This window comes from Garra rufa, chromosome 1, assembly GCF_049309525.1.
Source record: "Garra rufa chromosome 1, GarRuf1.0, whole genome shotgun sequence".
Classification (NCBI taxonomy): domain Eukaryota; kingdom Metazoa; phylum Chordata; class Actinopteri; order Cypriniformes; family Cyprinidae; genus Garra; species Garra rufa.
The window spans coordinates 34349531-34372074 of NC_133361.1; the positions used below are offsets into that span (position 1 = coordinate 34349531).

General features: G+C 40.2%; 1 protein-coding gene across 2 annotated transcripts in view; it reads left to right on the top strand.

Moving 5' to 3' along the window:
- Nucleotides 1-22061, top strand: part of gpatch8 (G patch domain containing 8) — a 47233-nt gene extending 25172 nt beyond the window's left edge. Inside the window, exons 1-7 of one of the 2 annotated variants that reach the window (XM_073839215.1) lie at nucleotides 855-927; nucleotides 10589-10630; nucleotides 14998-15065; nucleotides 15151-15237; nucleotides 15721-15864; nucleotides 16535-16665; nucleotides 16753-22061. In XM_073839215.1, coding sequence (XP_073695316.1) covers nucleotides 15039-15065; nucleotides 15151-15237; nucleotides 15721-15864; nucleotides 16535-16665; nucleotides 16753-20701 — 4338 coding nt within the window. In that variant the 5' untranslated portion in view covers nucleotides 855-927; nucleotides 10589-10630; nucleotides 14998-15038 and the 3' untranslated portion in view covers nucleotides 20702-22061. Of the gene's footprint in view, nucleotides 1-854; nucleotides 928-10588; nucleotides 10631-14997; nucleotides 15066-15150; nucleotides 15238-15720; nucleotides 15865-16534; nucleotides 16666-16752 lie in introns of those variants that run through there. The other variant, XM_073839209.1, reaches the window with a different exon arrangement.
- The last annotated feature ends 483 nt before the right edge of the window (nucleotides 22062-22544 follow it).

Genomic DNA, 22544 nt, shown 5'->3' on the forward strand with positions numbered 1-22544 from the left:
ATCAGATCAGTATGTAAAATGCGAACGCACTCACACACATGCAGATGGGGCCTCTCAATGGTAACCTGAGGCCTCTCTCTCTCTCAGCACTTTTTTTCTTTTTGTCTCTCCATAAATCTATCGATCTACCTCTGTCTCGATCTCCTCCTTTCGCTCTCGTTACAACTACATACTGTATGTTTTTTATTTTTATTATTTTTTTTTTTGTGGTGCCACTGTTGTCATGATGATGAACTCACAAAAAGCTTGTGAAAGTCTTTGGTGTTTATATGTATGCAAGCTCTAAGTCTGTGCCGTTCCTTCCCCCTTAGTTGTTTGTGTATTAATCTCCCTCCCTGAGACGGTTATATATGTATTTCTGTCATGATACGTATATAACCGTACGTCCCTCCCTCCTTCCTTTGAGACTGAAAGTGAATTAGTAGACTCAGAGGTTGGTAGCGTTTACATCCCTTTTTTTCCTTAGCTGTTACCTCCACTAGTTGTTCTTTTGAGAAACGCCCCATTGAAGCTATAGATTAGACTATAGACTTTAGTATGAAGTTGGGTTCAATTAATCCTGCACAGAAACAGATGTGCCTTATTACAGAGTCCAGTGACTTTTCCTCCTCTTGTTCTTTCTATCTATCTCCCTCTGTTCTTCCTCCCTCTCTCTCCCTTCCGCTCCCCATCTGACAAGGAGTTTAAAGGTGTAGCAGATGTTGCTAATGTTAATGACAGTGAGTGAAGATGTTTTGACAGTTGTCTGGCTACCACATGTACTTGTGACCGAGTGAGTGTGTGCGTGCGTGTGAGGAAAGCGCTTCTTATTATTGGAATATTGTGGTCTTTTTTTCCTCTCTTCCTCACATCAGGATAACATTGGGCACCGGCTCCTTCAGAAACATGGCTGGAAGTTGGGTCAAGGCCTGGGCAAAACCATGCAGGGTAAGCAAACAACCTTCTCTGTCAAACTCTCAAGTCTCTCCCACTCTTTCTCTCTCTTGATTTCCACCCAACAGCATCGATGCCCTATGGTTTGATCCGTTGTAAAAAAAAAAATGTTTTCTTTCTTTCTTTTCTGATCTCTCTCTCTCTCTATTCTGTTCCAGCACACCCATTTGTATTTCTCATTTGTACTGACATAAGTGGATGTCTCTGTGAGGAATGAGTTTGTTTGGACTGGTTTGTTTAGTCTTGATATATACAGTGAATGGGGGAAGACAGGGTGAGATGGATAGAGGAAGGAGTTGGTAGAATGGCATGAGGTGGCATCGGAAAAGCATAGAGGGCACTAGCTTTACTGTGGAGCATTATGGTCTAGAGCAGCGGTTCCCAATTCCAGTCCTCGCGCCCCACCGCTCTGCACATTTTGCATGTCTCTCTTAGTTAACACACCTGATTCAGATAACCAGCTCATTAGAAGTGAGGTCCGTGCAGGAACTGCGATCCGATTGACATGGTCCCTGCAAAGTGTTCATTGCTCCCTGCTCCCTAAGCGGGGGAAATCTGTTTACTATACTTCGAAACATTCATTCACATATTTGCGCTACGTCACCGCCTGTAGCGTCTTCACACAGATGAAACTTACTGGAGAAGTGTGACATAAGTGCATCTGTAAATAAATGCATTTTAAATTTACGTCTCACACGCTTTAATGACCTTCCAATGGAACACATACGCTCGCTTCGAACTAATGAATAATGGCGGAATATCCTGTGATGTCCACTTCGAAGGGCAGTAACGTTGGAATAGAACAAACGTCGGAAGCGATGCGTGAAACACACAAAATGTGCAGAGCGGTGGGTCGCGAGGACTGGAATTGGGAACCGCTGGTCTAGAGTATAGGCATGAGATGGGCATTTGAGTAATTTTGTTGTTAAGTACTGTAACAAAATCACAAAATGTAGATTTTTTTTATTACTTTAATTCATTGTACTAGGTTGTTTGGACATTTTTGACCAGTTTCAGTTTTGATTATTTAACAATTTGTTGCAAAAAACAAAACAGCAAAACATAAACTTAAAAAAAAGGTCATAAAAAGGCACACCCTGATCATCAAAATTAGGGGTCTTCTGATATGTGTTTTTCAGGGCCGATGACAATATGATTATTACAAATCAAGTAGACCGATAACCGATATTTTTAACCGATATATTAGGGCTGGGCGATATGGCTGAAAACTATATCACGATATTAGTGTTTCATATTGGTCGATATCGATAATTATTGATTTTTTTATGACCCATTTAAAATAAGGACCAGGAGAAAAATATATTACATTCAAACATTTTTATTTTAAACTTAACCTTCCTCTGATCATAATCCCCTCAGTTATTAAGACAGAAATGTCAACAACCATGGAAAACTCAAATAATTAAAATGTAAACATAAGTCTAAAGTCACAATTTCATTGTCGATGAAGTGAATGGTCAAGCTAATGTATGGCCCAGAAGTACGGCTTGACCACAGGTCAGAGGTGGTTGTTGCAAAGTACTTGGCTGATAATATTTATTGCTGCACAGATTGCTGGTTGCCAGTAGCCAACGTTACATCTTTCCCGGTACTTTAGCCTACTTTGTGTAATAACGAAAACATTTATTTCAGTGAAAAAGTCCAAAACTTTCAACATTTTGAACAATAGGGCCCTACAATCTTTTGCTTTTTTCAGAAATTTTTGTTTTAATTTTTCTGATAATCAAATGAAAGCAAAATCACTGATTTATTTTTAAAAATAAAGATAATCGGAGCTTTACTGTTAAAATTAATACATAGGAGAAAAATTATATACAGTTATAAAAAGGTTTAATAATAATAGTATTTTCTCAACAATTAAGTGGTGACTCTTTTTATTTTATTTTTTATTTTTTATCATATATATTGTTTTATGTAAATTATTTAAATGTAAACATATAAACACCTACATTTATACTGTACAAACAAAGTAATACAAGACTAATATTGTTCTGTTACATGTTAAACCGTACTTTTATTTTGACAGGTTGCCATGAAGTTTCAGTGTGTATACAGTATGAATGATGCTAGTTTCACTAATGAAACGGTAAAAATGACAAGTGACAATCACAGCAGCTTTGGTGATGTATTTATTGGAGTTTGTCTGTTCATGTGAGATGCAAAGGCCAAAAATTAGCGTCACGTGTGCAGTATGCGTGTAGTGAAAATAAAACGCGTCTCCTCCATTCATACATATAGAGGCAAACGGAACACGCAGGATTCATATTGAAACGGTCTTTTTGCATTTCAGTTTTCACAGACACTAGTCCATATCGCGATCGGAATGAATTAACAGGCCAACTTTTGATTTATTGATCCAAAAATCGACGAATTCCGCGGCATTCCGCCCTATAGTAAAGTCCGTTTTTATGAATGGAGTCCGCGATCCCGTCTGTGAGGAGACATTGTAACATAAGGCTATTTAGTTTGTTTAATACAACAACAAGGACCTGTTCTGTAGGAAAGATAACCTTTACTTCTATTGTGACCTGGCGCTATATAGAAAATAAAATTAACTGGACGTTAAAGGGGGGCTGGGCGGCCGACGAAGAATACAAAATATCGAACGTTTTATCGAACATATTTTTTATTGATATCGATCTCTTGTCTATCGCGATATATATCGTTATCGTTTTATCGCCCAGCCCTACGATATATACGTCTGGTGTAAAAATGAAAATTCAAAATTAAGAATAACAGGTGTTCTGACAAAAAACTTTTTAAAATGCTTTTAAATTGTTTTATCAGCAAATCGGTTTAAAAAATGACCGATACCGATAGCCATAAGAATGCTTAATATCGGCCAAGCCAATAGTCGGTTGAACCCTAGTCAAAATTGTGACCCTGAATCACAAAACCAGTCATATTAAATATGAACCAGATACAGAAAAATCTAAATATTGAGAAAATTGCCTTTAAAGTTGTCTAAATAAAGTTTTTAGCAATGCATTTTACTGATCAAAAATTAGGTTTTGATATATTTAGGAAATTTACAAAATGTCTTCATGCAACATGATCTTTACTTAATATCCTAATGATTTTCGGCCTAAAAGAAAAATCGATAATTTTACTATTTTTGACTGGTTTTGTGGTCCAGGGTCACAATAAGCAACCATGGGAAATTAATGGTAAATACCCTAACATAACTTTGTTGATAATATGAATAATATTAATCAACAGTGGAAATCAAAATTAGAGAACAACCTATAATTTCTTAAATTTCAAGGTCACTGCTTAGTCCTGAAGTTATCCCAACAGGAGTAGAAGGGCAGTTTAAGCATATTTCATAAATTGTTTTCTGAAGCACAGTATAAAAACTTAAATTAGATAATTGAAACACTTGTTATTGCTGTTACTCTAGCACCTGGTGCTAATTTCCTTAATATTATGAAGAACCTATTTAACTGGCAGCATTCCTCCAATTTTCACTGAGATTGCAAGATGGCAGGCTTCTCTACTATGGCTGAAACCAGAGGCTGTCCAGATGAAGGCCGAAGGGATGACCCTTTCAGCCACTGCAAGAGAAGTTGTACGTTCCAAATCTGTGATGTCTTGAATATTGCAGGTTTACAATGACACATTCATTCTAGTCCCCCAAAAAGACTGCTTATTCATGTAAAATGGGGAATCGGTTCAGCACTGCAGCTGGAATTGCTTCGCAGTTCATTGCTAAACGGCGTAAGGATCTGTCTCTGCATGTTTAAGAGAAGTCGGACTTGAAAGCCCACACTGCAGTGACCAAACCTCTCATCAGCAGAAGTCTAAGCTCACCTTTGCTGAGGAGCATGTTGTGTGGACAGAAGAGAACTAGTCCAAAGTTCACTTCAGTGATAAGAGCAAATTTAATTTATTTGGGTCTGATTTATAGATTGTTCTCTAATTTTGATCTCCGCCATATGTATCAATCAATATTGAACAAACCCAACTATGAAACTTCCAGAGTGCAAAAAATACCCAACCAAAAGTCACAGAAAGACATACATACCCATATGTTTATGTAGCGCAGGATCAAAGGGAAACCAAAACACAAATGGTCATGAGATCCTCTCGATCATACCAGATGAAAGCATTAATTCACGCTGTGTTCGTAGTACCTTCTTTAAGGAAGATCAGCTGTTTCATTTCTTTCTCCTTCCCTCTGTCCTCTCCCAGATCCCCCTTTACGTTCTCCCCTGCATTTGACTTGTGGCCTGCAGAATGTCAGAGATGTTGTATTCGTGCGGTCTTGTTGTCTGCGTTCAGTGGTTGCTTGGTTTGCATGTATGCAAGAAAGTAGAATAACATGAGCCATTCTTCCCTGCAGATGGTCACTTTGTGTATCGTACATAGTATAAGATTTAATGTTGATTCTTCTTAAGCAAATTTTAACAGTTTGTCTCTTGTGAGCCAAAGTCACATTATATAAGTGAGTGTCTTTTTTTGGACAAGGACAGAGTAGATGTTTAAATTTCCCCCAAGACACGCTGTAAAGTAAGCTTTGTAGACCACTCTGTTTTTGGTCATTACCTCATGCTGATGCAGTCGTTTGGAAACCGAGGTCTGTGTAGAAATTGATCAGCGGTTTCTGAGACACACACTCAAATCTAATCGTCCCCTCAGGATGCATGTGTGCTGCAGTCACGCTGCAATGCTAGTATGCGTCATCCTCTTAGTCCATCAATTTTACAGTAAGTGCAGAATAAAATGTAGTATATTATAGCTTGAAAGGATGTTTTGATATCTGAGCACATTTCAAAAGAAGGAAAGATTTGTGATGTTCTAGGTCTTGATCTCTTTTTGTTTATTCCCTTTATTTCTCACTACAACTCTGGAGCTTGTAGGAGGTTTTGTTTGTTTGCACAGAAACATGAAAACACCCTCATGTTTCGGTAAATTGATCTGCCCACATGTAAATTGGTACGATCTGTTCTCAACACAAGGTGAAAGGAGGCAAACCCAGCTGCCTTTCTGACATGCTGCCTGGTTAAAGTGACCTTTACAAATCGTTTTAGCAGAAGGTTTTGATTCAAAGAGAAATAGCTCTGACAGAAATCAATGATAGGAATATGAATGGCTCTCTCTCAGGACCTCTGTTGAAAGTAAACAGTGAAGATTTGTGTCCGCTAACTTTCGCAAGGTCATTTGGCCCATCAGGCGAGTTTGTGAGTCTCTCCCTAGAGACTGCTTTTATTGCACACATGCACACGTACTCTTTAGACACTGCCCTGCAGCTGTTAAGATAGCTCTGCTGTTCAAGTGCTGAAGTCAGCGTTGTGTAAAAGCCCAAGATCTTAATTCAGTACTCAGTGTGCATAAATGGGAAAGACATCATGTCTGTTTTTATTGTTCCCAGAGAACGCTTCCCTCAACATACCATGTCGACCACAGTGAGAAAAATAACAATAGCGGGATCATTTTTTGAAATTTGTATTCAGCAAGGATGTATTAAATTGATCAAAAGTGACAGCAAATGCATTTATATTATTGCAAAATATTTCTTTTGAACCTCAAAGACAAAAAAATATATCATTTTTCACAAATTTAAATGTTTTTAAGATTAATAATAAAAAAAATCTTTTGAGCAACAAATCAGCATATTAGAACACTTTCTGAAGGATCTGTGAAGAGTAATGGCTGCTGAAAAGTTTATAATATATATTAAAATAGAAAATGGTTGTCATAAATTATAATGATACTCCCCAACAGGGTCAGAAATTAACGAGGGGTTGTGGGAAAATGCCACCAACGTGAACAAAAATGCCCTTTGACTTCAAGCCAAAGGGCAGAAATGCCCCTGCACAATAAAAAAAAAAAACGTATTAAGGCTGTCACAGTTAAAATGAAATGTAATGATGAATGAAAAGTCTCAATTTGCACAGTTACATTCAGGGGGGGATGGGGTATGGGCCATCAGCAGAGAAATGAAAATAAAACGGTAAACAGCCACAGGACGTAACCTATAATAGGAGATGGATGTGTGTGGTAAAGAGAAGAGAAAAGCCATAGATGATTTTGCACAGACCCAGGCAGGTGCTGGTCATTCAAAAGCTAAATGTAGAAAATATGACGAGGTATATCTTGCTTCATCTTCACTCACCATGTCTACACTGGGGGGGCACCAGTGTTTTTTTTTAATAGGTTTTGCGACCCAAAAAGTTTGAGACCCACTGGTCAACACTGAAAACTTAGTCAGCGCTCAAAACGTACCAAGCGGAGGCATATAGATTTGTCAGCAGTGAAAATGCACCAGTCAGAGGTGCTCAGATTTGTCAGTGCTGAAAACGCACCAATCAGACACGCTCAGATTTGTCAGCACTAAAAATGCCGGAGCTCTTGATGAGTGTGCACGCTTGTGAATTCCCTCATCATAAACAACAGTGCAGATTCAAGGTAAATTTAAAGATTTAATTTCATAGCTTCAGTGATTATAATGGGAGTTTTTGCATAACTTGCGCTAGACTTGGCTAACGTCATGTCTGTGAAGCCAGAATGTGCCATGCCCAAAACGAAACAAAAACGATCTGTTTTCTGTTTTGATATCAGTAATCATTTTTAGAATATAAAGAGCTATAATCTACAAGAATGATTTTTGTCGTAATATTGTCGTATAGCCCTATGAGCTCCTATTTTTTACACGTATTATTTCGATACTTATAGATATTTATTATTATTTGACAACAGTTTAAAATATTGATCAAAGTGATTCGATAAATTTAAGTATTTGACATTTAAAGGCAACATATGGTTTTCATAATAATATGATTATAAAAATTGACCTCACAAATGTAAAAAAATACCCCTGGAAATCAATTCCAGGGGGCAAATATTGCCTTTTGAGCATATAGAATATTTTAGAATATTGATCAAAATATATGTGATCCAGGACCACAAAATCAGTCATAAGGGTAATTGTTTTTTGAAATTTAGATTTATACATTACCTGAAAGCTGAATTAATAATGAACAAATAAGTTTTTTTATTGATTTATGGTTTGTTAGGATAGAATGATATTTGGCTGAGATACAACTATTTCAAAATCTGGAATCTGATGGTGCAAAAAAATCTAAATACTTAAATCACCTTTAAAATTGTTCAAATTAAGTTTTGATATATTTACGGTACAAAATGTACAGTATATCTTTACTTAATATCCTAATGATTTTTGGCATAAAAGAAAAATCAAAATTGACTCATAATGTATTCAAATATACCTGTGCTACTTAAGACTGGTTTTGTGGTCCAGGGTCACATATATTGATTTTTTTTTTTTTTTCCAAATAGAGGAACTAGCATTTTCAGCATTGCTATTTTTGCTGCTAAGTTTTAACTCAGGGTCACTTTAAAATTTCTCATATGTTTCACACTCATAGTCGTGGTAGAGAGAGGTTTGCTCATTAAGACACTTAATGGGCCAATAAAATCATTCTGATGTTCTTTTTTTATTTTAAATTGCCAGCACTTTTCCTCACACAGAGACGGCGTTTCCCTAAGCAGTGACAGCAGAAACCAGAACGGCAGGTCTCTTTTTGGCCCTTGCCGTAGCAACTCGTACTCCATTGGCTGCTTTCTTAGAACTCTCAGTGCCGAGTACCCAGAGGAAGTAGCCGTAGCCAGAGGTTGTCATCCCGGCCAAGTCAAGTGTGTGACAGATTAGGAATGTTTCCAGTGCTCACCGGCACCGCCCATCTGTTTTGTAGCTTGGCAAGACACTCAAAAGATCAGAGTTTTGTCCTTTCTTGGTTGTCGTCATCATCCTGTCATCATGCTGTTTGTGTTCAAATACACAAAGCAGACAGGGAGTGGCTGAAGTTTGTTTGCCGTGAGAGAGATTTTCCAGATCAGATAAAGTCTTGGAGCTTTCAAGCGAGCTTGAGGAAGTAGATTAGTTCCATCTTGCAGGAGAGAAACGACGAGAAGAGCTTGCGCAAAGCGCGCACACCAAATTACACGCAAATCGCTTTTGTGGAAACTGCACAGAAGTGAGTCAGAAGAAAGTGACGAAAGTTGGGAACTGTTCGAAAACGCTCACTTTTAGCGCAAAGGGCTCATACACAAACAAACACGTCTGCTCACCCATTCTGGTGCTCATGCCATGGTGTTTGAACCTTATCTTTTTCCCTTTCTCTCTATCTTTTGGACAGAGCCTTGGTACTGAGTGTGAATTTACTGAAATGTCTCCCCAATGCTTTGAGTTTCCATTGTATTGACTCTGTTTTTTTACTCTTCTTTCTTTTTTGTTTTACTCTTGTTTTTTAGGTAAGGTTTGTAGGACCTCCCCCACTGTATGTTTGTGTGTATGTTCGAGTAAGCGTGCGTGTGCGTGTGGATGTTTTTTTCTTGAAATAATACGTAATAACGCTCCCCCTTTTACAGTGTAGCCTAACGGCTTCTCTTAGTCCTTCTCTCTACGCTTACAATCACTAAACGCTCTCTGCTCAAAATACCAGCGCTACGAACTCATACCAAAATGGAATCAGTAAAAACATTTTGTAGAAATTAATTGTCCAATTTTTGTTTTCTCCTCTCTTGATTGTGTTCAGAATTCACCCATGTTAGAATAGCACTTGTAAATACTAGCTTTAATGTATGTTTGGCTGCGATGGGGGTGTTTTGATTGGCTGAGAACATGAGATGGGGGCCCTCTGATTGGCTGTGAACATGATTCTGCCTCTTTCCCATGATTCCCCTGAATGGCTTGCCAGAATGAGCCTCAATCTCCTGCCCATTCTCCCCCTCCTTCCGCCTTCGATCGGTCTGCCTGCGTCCACTTTTGTGAAGTGAATGTACACCTGTGGTACATGTGGGAGTGGAAACTGTATGTACCGAGTGTGTGTGTGTGTGTGTGTGTGTGTATGTGTGTCTCCAAAACGAGGGGTGGGGGCTCAGGTGTTTTAGCTTGCAGGGAGAAGTCTTCACACCATCCCACCTGCATCCCACTTCTCCTCTTATATATGTACTTACTTGTGAAAGCCTCACCTGACCTGACCCATCTCCTTCCCCCTCTCCTGCAGAGCATGCTGGCTGTAGAGACCTTGTGAAGCTGAGTTTTAAGCAACGCAGGATACCACAAAACAGATTGCAATTGATTCCCGATAAACGGCGAGACTATGAAACCGATCTAGTTCTAGATGAGAACGATGCGCTGCTAAAAGCTCGCTCACAGCGTATGCTTCTCATAGCTGCGTGATGAAGTATGCATACGACGGCCTCTCTGTCTCAAACACATTCACGCGGTGACTTGGACCCGCATGGGGGATTGGAGAAAGGGGGGGAGAGGGGTGCTTCTTTTTTGGATTGAGTGATGATTAATACATTTCTGTTGAAGGACAATCAACAAAGAGAGGGGAAACGAGAGAGCGGACAGCTTTTACCCTTTCGAAATTAGTAGCTGTGTCCTCCTGAAGCCTGAAATTTTAGTTCCAGTACAGAGGAGGAGAGAAGGAGTGTCAGGGATGGTGAGAGGGTATCCCTGTAATCACCCAGGCCCATCGGTAGGGGGTACACCAAAGCCCCTGCCCCCAAAAACCCATCCCCTAACCCCTTTACCCCTTACCCCTGAACGCTCTCTGTGTGCCTCAATCTTCCTGCTTAACCAATTGGTGTTTCTTTTTTGCAGCATTATGATCCTGGCCATGTTGTGCTGATGGTAAACTTAGTGGTAAATGTTATTTTTACCCCGATTGAATTGGTTCTTTTTATTTTTGATTTGATTTATGCTTTCATTTTTTTTTATTTTTGTTTTTGTTTTGTTTGGTTTTACTTCCCCCATTTCTTGTTTTGATATGACTCTCATCATCAGAGCACCAGTGTTTTAATAGGCTTAAACTGTCTCTACCTCTCTTTGTATAGTCTTCATTCTGCTGCCCGTCTCTTAGTGTTCAATATGCACTCTTCTAGAACACTCTCATTCTGTTTGTTTTCAGTTTTTTGGGGGATATTTAGATCCACTTCCCCTTTTTTGTTGCATTGCACCCTTTTCGTCCAGTGTCGTTCTGTTTTTTCACTGGAATGCATAATGCTAGTCTTGACCTCACATTGTTCCCAAAGATCGTTGGGAAGGGAAAGGATTGAGATCGTTGACCTGGGGGCCTGATTTTGGGATTCCCACCTACATTTGACAAACTTCTGACATTAATATTAATCATTACAAGATGATGTAAGACATTCCATATTTTCAATTAGATGTGATAGACAACACTATAACTAGATGCCTCATTATACTACAGTTATCTAATTCATATGAGGCTCATTTGTTATGTACAGTTTAGTATATTCTGTTTTGTTTTGAAACTCTCTTGTGCACCCTGGTGGTAGGATGAATCCCTCAGCACACTTTTCCTGCTAGCTCTGGTGGGGGCTGGAATCCCATCAGGCCCTTATCGTTTCCGTACACGCTCCTTTATCACTTCATTACAGGAACAATTATACCACTGGGCTGAAACTCAAGTCTCTGTCTGCCACAAATTAGACAGTCTTAAGTTAAAAATTGTAATGTGGGTTTTTCTGCTCAAGGGCTGGGAATTAATGCCTTATCTGTCATAACTCAAACAGCTTTCGCAGAACGACTGATACCTTAATTTCTTTTAATTTAGAGAAGCGAGATAGACGTACAGTTCTTTTGGTAGTTCAGCAGGGTGAGCGTAAAGAGTGTTTTTTGGAGTTTCTCAGGATTTCTGTTTAGTTGTTAAGATAAATTACAGATAAAAATGTATATTTATAGAACACTATGATTAAATGCAGTAGGAATTAACTGTTAGTAAATTTATGGCCAATGCCAGTGGACCAATAATTTTCATTAAAAAAATCTATACCAAAAGTAGTTTATGTCAGCGTCAAATCAGTGTATTTAGGTATCACACAGTTATAATAAAAATAAACCAACATATAAACTATGTCAATTATAATCTCAGGTACTGATTGTGAGCTTTATTCAATGTTAAAAGTGTCTAATGTGATTTCAGTATAGCCATACTGAAAGCAACAACAGATAGTTTACGTCAGATCTTGAAAATACATTTAAGCAAACATATGTGACCCTGGACCACAAAACCAGTCATAAGGTTAAATTTGACAAAACTGAGATTTATACATCAATAAATAAGCTTTCTATTGATGTATGGTTTGTTAGGATAGGACAATATTTGGCTGAGATACATCTATTTGAAATCAGAAATCTGAGGATGCAAAAAAATCAAAAAGACTGAGAAAATCACCTTTAAAGTTGTCCAAATTAGGTTCTTAACAATGCATATTACAAATCAAAAATTACATTTTGATTTGTTTACAGTTGGAATTTTACGAAAAATCTTCATGGAACATGAACTTTACTTAATTTCTTAATGATTTTTGGCATGCAATGTATTTTTGGCTATTGCTACAAATATACCCCAGCGACTTAAGACTGGTTTTGTGGTCCAGGGTCACATATGTTAAAACTGCAAACTTAGTGCGAACCAACAAATTTGTCCATAGCATTTAATAATGTTAAAAAGGTTTAATATTTATGGATTAGATTATAAACTTGTCGAGTGAATAGCTGTGATATTTCAGTGATTCTGTCACGTGCTGTAGCTAGTCGCTGGAATCTTGTCGCATCGCGTGTAGTTAGGACACGTTGTCAGGTTTTCAAAATCCTTCATTACTTGAATTAAGATTATAAAAATTTAATTATAAAGCGCAGCCACCTCAAAATCAGACTTTAGCACCTCTTTTTCTCTTTATTTAAAATCATAAGATATCGTTTAATAGCTTTGATACTGTTTTTGAAATCAAATCTTTGCATAGCTATGACGGGAAACGCTGGCATCTAGCAATATCTTGGAAAAAAGCGTTAATCTTAAAAAATAAAACGTACATAAACCCAAATATGCAATAAACCGTTATCAAATAAGATATTTCGTGTCCTAAACTCCTGAAACATTGGTGTCTCATATTTTAGTGCAGTCAATGCAATTTGGGAAGGAAATCAATTAAATTTGAAAGTGTGTGGAAATATTCTGATATAACCCCCTTGTAATTGTTACCATTTTCATAAGTAACTAATTTAATTACATTATTTTTTTTTCTCAGTAACTGTAACAGATTACAGTTACTTTTATTTTTGTAATGTGACCCTAGACCACAAAACCAGTCTTTTTGTAGTAATAGCCAAAATACGTTGTATAGGTCAAAATTATAGATTTTTCTGACAAAAAATCATTGGGATATTAATTAAAGATCGTGTTCCATGAAGATATTTTGTAAATTTCTTACCATAAATATTTTAAAACTTAATTTTTGATTAGTATGCATTGCTAAGACCTTGATTTGGACAACTTTAACCTTTTTTTCCCCCTCAGTATTTAGATTTGTTTTGTACCCTCAGATTCAAAATTTTCTATATTTATCTCAGCCAAATATTGTCCTATCATAACATAGCTTATTTATTCAGCTTTCAGATGTATAAATCTCAATTTCAAAAATTTGACCCCATATGGTTTTGTGGTCCAGGGTCACAAATTGCGTAACTTACGTTACATGTAACTAGTTACTCCCCAACGGTGTGGATAAAGTATAGTCTATAATAGAATTTTACAATATTATTAAAAATGAATAGCCTTAAATATCCAACTGATCTGAAAAAATCCTGTTTTTTGTATGTATAAAATTCCTAGCCCTTTATTGCGTTGTTACACCTGTTTTTCTTGAATTTGTCATTAGATCAGCCCAAGGGTATGAACTGATCCTGCTTTTAACTTGAACGACCCCCCCCCCCCAAAAAAAAATGTCAAAAAAAGAGGAAGACTGACAGAAAAGAAAAAAACTGAAATCCAAACGATTGATTGGAGTCTGATTGACTGTGACCATGGTGCTAGCCTGTGCAGCCGCAAATTAGTATGACTTCTGTTCTTGTGCCTTCTCTCCTTTATTTGAGACCCCCACCCTTTCCTGTCTCTGTGTCTGTATGTTTGCCACCCCCACCCCATCCCCACACTCTCCCAGGTAAGTACATCCTTTCCCCAACCCTGCACTGTCACCATGGCAACCTCTGGCCTTTGACGTCACTCTGCTGCTGTAGCTCAGTGCTTGTGTCCTTATTCTCTCTGTCTTCCTCTCACTCCCTGTGTCTCTCTCTCACTTTCTCTCTCTCTCTGCTTCGTTTGGCTGGTTATGAGTGGATTAAGCAATTATGTGTCAATCTTCAATGTAGTTTTGATTGTCCTTTTTTTTTTTTTTTCTTTTGTTTCATTCTGATTTGTGTTCATTTTTCTGATGTTACTTTTCCTCTGATCTAGGTCTTTTCACAGCTTGTGTATATAAAACATAACAGGTTATGACTATCAGTAAAACAAAGTACCTAGGATATCATATAGGTCATAAACCTTCATTTGCATCCAGGTGTGGCCTGCATTAAGGTAGGAAAATCAGCTCAGAGTGGGTTCAAACGTCGTCGCAGTACTGTGAAAACATGCAGTGAATGCTGATATCTTCCCCCTCTCTTAAGTACTCCCTCCGGCAACCCAAATGGCTCCCTGTCATCTGAGTTAAGAACATGAGTTGGACAGAACACAATGCATACTGCATTGAGACATGACTCAAAAGAGAGGGAGGGAGATAACAGAAAAATCAGAGGAGGTAAGAAAGGTAGGAAAAAGAGCAGGCCACTTTAGGTACGCTGCGTCAAATTAAGTGAAAAACTTCGGCCCAACCTTCCCCTTCTAGTTTTCTGTCCCTCGCTTCTTAGACTTTTTCAGAGTATGCAGTTACAAAATAAATTGGCAAATGCTAAACAATTGAAACTAGGCTTAGTTACAATCACATCGCAGCACCTGTAATGGCCTTTTAGAGGAGCGCTGCACATGAAGCTGTGAGAATGGCTAGAGTTTGGTTCACTGTAGCTTTCTGGTCTCTTGCACTTGAAGGCAGTCTCTCTAACCCAGCACCCTGTGCTCTAAGCAGGCTGTCCCGCCCCGAGTTTTCTCTTGTACCCGAGCAAAAGTCTAACCTCTCCTATCTTTCTCTCTGCCTCTCCCCCCAACCTCATAGGACGAACTGACCCTGTGCCCATCATCCTCAAATATGACGTCATGGGAATGGGACGCATGGAAATGGAGGTAAAAAGACTATTGTTTGTGCTTTTTTTTTTTCCATATTGAATGTTAATGTATGCCTCAATAACCTTTCTATGTGTGCTCACAGCTGGACTATGCAGAAGATGCCACTGAGAAGCGGCGGGTGTTGGAAATTGAAAAAGAAGACACAGAGGAACTGCGGCAAAAATACAAGGTGAGATTTTAATACTGCTCTCTGTCATTCTTAAACATTTTTGTCAAACCTATGCACATAATTTCTCTTTCCTTCCAGTCCGCCCCAATTCCCTCTTTTGTCATAGTTGCTGCGAGGCTTTTCTAGTTAAAATTCTGTGAATGTTTGAGATCGATTTGTCACAGTCAATACCCTTCGACAGATATAAAGCTTCTCTTGTTCCACTGCAGCTCACCCACATACAAAGGAACATACAAAAACACTGAGGATAACTATGGGTAACCTAAGAGAAGTGTGTCTCTCTCTAAAGCTGTGTAGTGTTTGAGGTTATAAACGTTCATATGTTTGCTGCATTCTCCTTCACACATCCTATCCTGCATATGCAGTACATGACTCTACATGTTCATTTACCTTTGCCACTATTGCCAAAAATTGCCTATGCAAGTGAGTTTTCCCATACCCATTCAACCTCAGTCTATTAATAATTACTATGCTGTTTTGTAGGATTTTGCGGAGAAGGAAAAAGCCATAGCTAAAGCTTTAGAGGACCTGAGGGCCAATTTCTACTGTGAACTGTGTGATAAGCAATACCAGAAACATCAGGAGTTTGACAATCACATCAACTCCTACGATCATGCGCACAAGCAGGTATGAGAGATTTGCATTGGCATGACTGTACTTAAAGGATTAGTTCACTCCCAGAATAAAAATTTACTGAAAATTTACTTTGTTCAAAAGAAATTAAGGTTTTTGAGGGAAAACATTCCAGGATTTTTCTCCATATAGTGGACTTTAATGGGAGTCCAAACTGCAGTTTCAATGCAGCTTCAAAGGGCTCTACACGATCCCAGCCTAAGAATAAGGTTCAGATTGTTTATCTAGCTAAACAATCTGTCATTTTCTAAAAAAAAATATTAAAATGTATATACTTTTTAACCACAAATGCTTGTGAGAATGAGATGTTCGCCCAACCCTACCTTTTTGAAACAAAGTATACAAACGAAGAACTAAACATGCTTGACCTTTCAATTATTATTACGAAATGCGTGAAGTCACGCATTGCAGAGCTAGTGCAAGACAAGCATTTGTGGTTAAAAAAAAAACAACAACTTTATTTTATGATTGAAGAAAGAAAGACATGAACATCTTGGATGACATGGGGTTGAGTTAAATTATCAGGAATTTGTTATTCTATAAGTGAACTTGTCCTTCAACAGCATGAACCTTCAGGAATGGAAAAAAAATTCTTCACTTTCAAACATCAATTTTTCTTGTGACGCTACATCCCAAGTTATTGTGCCTCTGTTTAATCCTACAGAGACTAAAGGAGCTGAAGCAGAGAGAGTTTGCTCGGAATGTCTCTTCTCGTTCCAGGAAGGATGGCAAGAAACAGGAGAAGATGCTGCGGCGGCTTCACGAACTGGCCGAACAAAGGAAACAGCAAGACCAGTAAGTAAAATTGAGTCTGTCTGCTAATATTTTAAGGAAGTGTTCCCAGTCTTATCACAAGGTCTCATTCTTTACTTCATTTTGCAGTGTCCCTGGTAGTGGCCCCATGTTTAAAACTACCACAGTGGCAGTAGATGGAGAAAAGGGGGAAGACTCCATGGATGGTGTACCTATGACAGTGGATACCAATACAGAAGCTATTGAAGATAAGGGAATCTGTGGTGTTAGTGGTCAAGGCTCCCCTAGAACAGGCCCTGCCATCAGCTTTAGCTTTAACAAAACTAGCTCTTCTCCAACACCTTCTGGAGGCTCACAAGCTCCCAAAGTGAGTGTCTCCTTCTCTTTTGCTAAGAAAGCCCCAGTCAAACTTGAGACTGCTGCAGCTGTGTTTGCAGACCATGGTGAAGAGACAGTGGAAGGAGAAGAAGGTCAGGAAGAAGGAGGAGAAAAGACTGGAGGAGAGGACGTAGGTGTGGCATCCATCACTGATGCCCCTCAAGCAGCAGCAGCAGCACCAGCACCAGCAGCAGCAGCAGCAGGAGGAAGTGGAGGAGGTGGTGGTAGTGGTGGTGAGGGTGAGGAAGAGCATTCACAACAAGATGATGGAGGTGCACTGGCCTCAACTTTGAACAAACTGAAGATGATGATGAAAAAGGAAGAAGGTTACTCTGGACAGGAGCCACAGTATTATCATTACATACCACCTGCACATTGTCGGGTCAAGCCGCATTTCCAGTTCCTGCTTTTCATGAAAGCTTCAGACCATTGTGATGGCAAGGAGGAAGAGGTTGGAGCAAAAGATGAGAAGGCGACAGCAGCAGGTAATGAAGGAGAGCAAAAACATATCAAAGTCAGGAGCTGCACATTTGAAAAAGACACTGAGAATGAACCTACACAGGCACAAAATGCAAATCCCTCTCCCACAACAGCTGAAGTGAATACAGAGCAAGAATCAGGTAGTACACCTGCAGGACAAGCTGATGAACCAGTCGTAGATAGCTCGTCCCAACAAGCTGATACCAAGCAAGTGATGTCCGAGCCTACAGACACGGGTCCCCGCATGCCAACCGGGCCTTTCTTTCCTGTGCTAAGTAAGGATGAAAGCACCACCTTGCAGTGGCCTTCTGAATTGTTGGAGTTTACTAAGGCTCAGCCATCCCTCTCCTACAGTTGTAATCCTCTTTACTTTGACTTCAAACTGTCAAGAAAGAAAGGAAACTGGGCAGGCAAAAACAGCAAACTTGCCAAGCCAGTTAGCACTGATGGACAGGGGTCTAAGCCTGAAAACACAGACAGTACTCCTGCCACCAGTGGAGAGGCTTGCACTACTACAACAATTGCAGGACCCAGTACAGTTCAAAAAGAACAACCGTCTTTGAAAGAGGGTGCTGAGAGCGGGATCAATGAGCAGAAATTACAAATTAACGAAGATGCATCTGCAGGGTCTAAGAAAAAGAAAAAGAAGAAGAAACACAAGAAGTCAAACAAGCATTCCAAACGTAAAGAAAAAGCAGCAGTGGAGGGGGAGTTAGAAAATGAGACTCCAGGAGAGAAAACTAAAAAGAAGAAGAAACACAAAAGAAAGAAAAGCAAAAATAAACCACGTAGCACTGACGGAATTGAAGCAGAGGGAGGTGACAGTAAGGAAAAAGAGAAAGACAAGGATGACAAAGATGGAGTAGCCACCGCTCAGCCATCGGGAGTAAGCACATCCCACGAAGGAGGAAAGAGAAAACGTTCCCACAAAGCAGCTCAGTTGTCAGGAGTTGAGGAAAGCAGTGCAGGAAAGCCTAGCTCTACAGAGGAACACAATGGTACTAAACGTCTTAAACCTGAGAGCAACACACCTGCCGCTTCCTGCTCTGCCTCGGCCCAAAAGAACACAAGTGGAGGTAGACCTCCAAGTAGTGACAGCGAAGAGGATGGTGGATCCTCTTCTCAACGTTCTCGACCAGCTCGCCGTCGTTCCACGCCACCACGTGAGCAGCGGAGACACCGCAGTGACGATTCTGGGCGATCGGGACGTTCACGTAGTAGGTCTTCTCGTCGAGGAGACCACAACCATAGACGTCACAGAGGTCAAAAATCACGTAGCCGATCTTACTCGAGTAGCTCTGAGCGTTCCTCCGCAGGGAGCAGTGCTTACAGTCGGCGTAGCCGCAGCTACTCCGACAGCTACAGTGATTACAGCGACAAAGAACATCGGCGTAGATCAAGAAGACCTTCCTCGGACTCCGAATATGAAAGGCGTGATAGTACACGATCTCACAGGCGACGTTACACCTCGACTTCTTCAGAGGACTCGCGTTCACGTTCACGCTCGCACAGCCGCAGGAAGCATCATCGCCGGAGACACCAGCGGAGCAGTAGTCGAAGCTCCAGTCGTAGTAGTAGGAGTAGCAGTGCTCGTTCTTACAGACGCAGCAGCTACAGTCGGAGCCGTAGTTCTGCTAGTCGGTCATCTAGCTCTCCGAAGGGCTCTCCACATCGGCACGGTCACAGCCGGAGATCTGACAGCTCAACACGCCGAAGGGATTTCAACCGGTCACGAATATACCGCTCCCAGTCTCCAAGGTCCTCCTCCCGGACGCAAACCCGAAACAGCAACTCTTCTTCGACGCAAGGAACAAGAGGTGGTGGTGGAACTTCCTCAAAGGAAGGAGGTGGTGCTGCAGAACACCGAAATTCATTCACAGCTCGACAACTCTTGGAGAAAATCCAGTCTAAAAAAGGAGGGGATGAATCTGGTACTGGCACCAAGACAGGTCTCAAGATCAAGGATCCTCCACAGGGATACTTTGGGCCCAAGCTCCCCCCTGCCCTTGGAAGCAAAAGCATGTTGCCCCTTTTTGGCAAGCTCCAAGCTGGAAAAAAGACATCGTTACTTCCTCTTACACGCTCAACCGAGGCAGGAAAGTCGGACCAGGGGAAAAATTCAGATTGTAACGAAGTTATCCTGGTGGAACCTATTCGTGAGTTTCCCCCACCACCTCCTCCACCTCAGCCACCAGTTCAACAACAGCAGCAACAACAAAAGCAGCAATTAGAAGAGGCCTTAACGAATGCTGCAGTGTCCGAGGAGACCAGACATCCACCCTCAGACCCTCCAGTCCTTCACGAGTCTCAGCCACATTATGACCAGGATCAAACAATGATGTTGGGACAATACCAAGGTGAACCGAGACAAGACCCCAACAATCCCATGTTGGACGGACACCTAATGGGACCCGAAATGGGTCAGCAGCCTACTATGCACGCCTACCCTGGTTACCCTCCCAACATGGAGGATGGGGAAATGGGTATGGAAGCTGAAGAGGATGGTCTGGCACCTTTAGAAAGTCAACCAATCACCTTCACCCCAGAGGAAATGGAGAAATACAGCAAGTTGCAACAAGCAGCCCAACAACACATTCAACAGCAGCTGTTAGCCAAGCAGGTGAAGACCTTCCCCTCAGCTGCAGCTGCTGCAGCCGCAGCTAACTTGGCAGCAGCGGCTAACCTTGCCCCCGCACCGCCTCCGCCGCCAACTGCACTGCAGCCTATCCATATTCAGCAACCCACAGTTTCCGCAGCTTCTGCTACCTCTATTACCACAGTGCAGCATGCCATCCTGCAGCACCACGCTGCTGCTACAGCCATGGGCCTCCATCCCCATACCACTCATCATCACCACCCTGCCCATGCCCAGCTTGCCCAGGTGCACCACATACCTCAACATCATCTAACCCCTATCTCTTTGTCACCATTGGGACACTCTTTGGGTCATTCACTGGGACACACTTTAGGACACACCGGCTTGATTCCAGCCCACCATACTGCCTTCCTTTCAGGCCAACCCATACATATTATACCAGCCTCTGCGCTCCATCACACACCTCTTGCTCTACACCATCTCCCACATGCTGCCCTCTACCCAACTCTCTTCGCTCCTCGTCCAGCAACTGCCGCGGCAGCGGCTGCCCTACAGCTACACCCACTTCTTCACCCAATCTTCTCAGGGCAGGACCTTCAGCATCCCCCAAACCATGGCTCCTGAAAATCCATCATCTCTCAAAGAGAGGGCCTGGCTCAGTGAATAGCTAAAAGGTTTTAGCTTCTGGGTAACACAATCTGGCGACCCACTGTCCTCCAATGTGCTCTGCTACCTTAGGGTTGACATCAACAGGGCTGTTTAGGAGTACATTTAAATGAGGACCGAATAAGATCTTGGCTGCCTTTTGAGATTCTAATGAAATTGTGTGGCCTGTACCAGGAGCTAGGTTGGCAGGTCGACATATGTAACATCGTATATATATATATATATATATTCACACAAGGAGTATAAGTTTGTTTTATAGTCCAAGATGTGGATCTTATAACTAAGAAACCACTGGTATATTGTTTTGTTTTCTATGGTATGTCATCAATTTTCGTTCATTTGTCTGTGTTTATATATATCTATATATATCCAGAAGTTCACTGGCTGAAGCCATAATCAAGATCTTTGTTGTGGGCTTTTAGCGTGGTTTGCTACAGTTGAAATGGCTGGTCTTGAGGGTCATTTTTGGAGTTTTGTGTATTAAGCATTCATGAAATTTGCAGAGTTTATTAACTCATTGTATGAATATGCAAAGATACACTTCAGCCCGCTATTCAAAAGCAGGCCGTGATGAACTGATGATTGGTTTGCTGAAATATTGTAATATTTGATCATTCAGCTCATACCAATTATCAATAACAGTTGTACCATACTCTGATCAAAGGGTATCATAAAACATGAACAAGATGAGTCAAATAAAAGCCATACTCAGCACTCAATTGTGTTAAGCTATTTTTGCTGGTTGGTTGTAAATCAATATAAATTATCCGAAAATAGTGAATGGAACGGACATCATACATACGTTTTATAATGTCGCAGGCTGTTGAAACAGCATAACAGGTTACACTTTGGGATTTGAAGGTTCCCATCTCTTGTTTTTGAAATTGTGAAATCTTGCACTGAAAAAAAAAATGTACATTGAGATGCTGTTTTTGCATCTTGTAACAACTGTATGATTGTAGTATTCTGCAATAATTTTATTTTCTATTTGATTTTAAATTATTTTCATTTCACAAGTGGTTTCTTTCTGTACAATTAGTTAATGTAAATAAAGTTAACGTAGTGAAACTGTAAAATAAAGGTTTGTAACACCTGCTAATAAAAATAATGAAATGAGAAAAAAAGCGGGGAGGGGCAAGCGTATGTAAACATGATCAGGGCTGGAACTACCAAGGGGAGGAGCGTCTTTGGAAAGTGGAGGGACGGCAGAATGTGGCAAAACTTTTGTTGACATTAATTGTACTGTAAATGGCAGCAATGATGTTAGCTTTTTTAATTCCTCCTTGATGCATCAGCAAATAAAAACTTTGACTTGTAATTCTGGTGTACAGGTGTGATTCATTTATCTGTTTATATGAAACCTGTTTCTTAAGATAAGAATGGGCATGTCGGCCGCGGCCATTTGTAAATTTTATGGGTCTGGCTTTCAGTATAATCTGCGTTATAAACCGCTTGATATTGCAAATTGATGTGTCTTACCATATTATTTGAATTTATTATTTTAACTTCTTCTTGTCATAATTTTCTTATAGTAGCTAATGAACTGGAAGACTCACACATAAGCTTATGTCCGTGTTGAAGAAAAAGGTGGATTAAAAAATATTCCTGTATTCTGGTTGTATAATACAGCTGCATGCATATCTATCAAATATTTCAAAACAGCCATAATTTGAACATCAGCAACACAAGATATTCACACTAAAACCATGTAGATCGAGAAATACAGGAATAATCAAATTTCACTCTTTAATGGCAGGCTATTTAGTTTGCAAACCACCATGTCCCGTTCCTCACTGCTTAG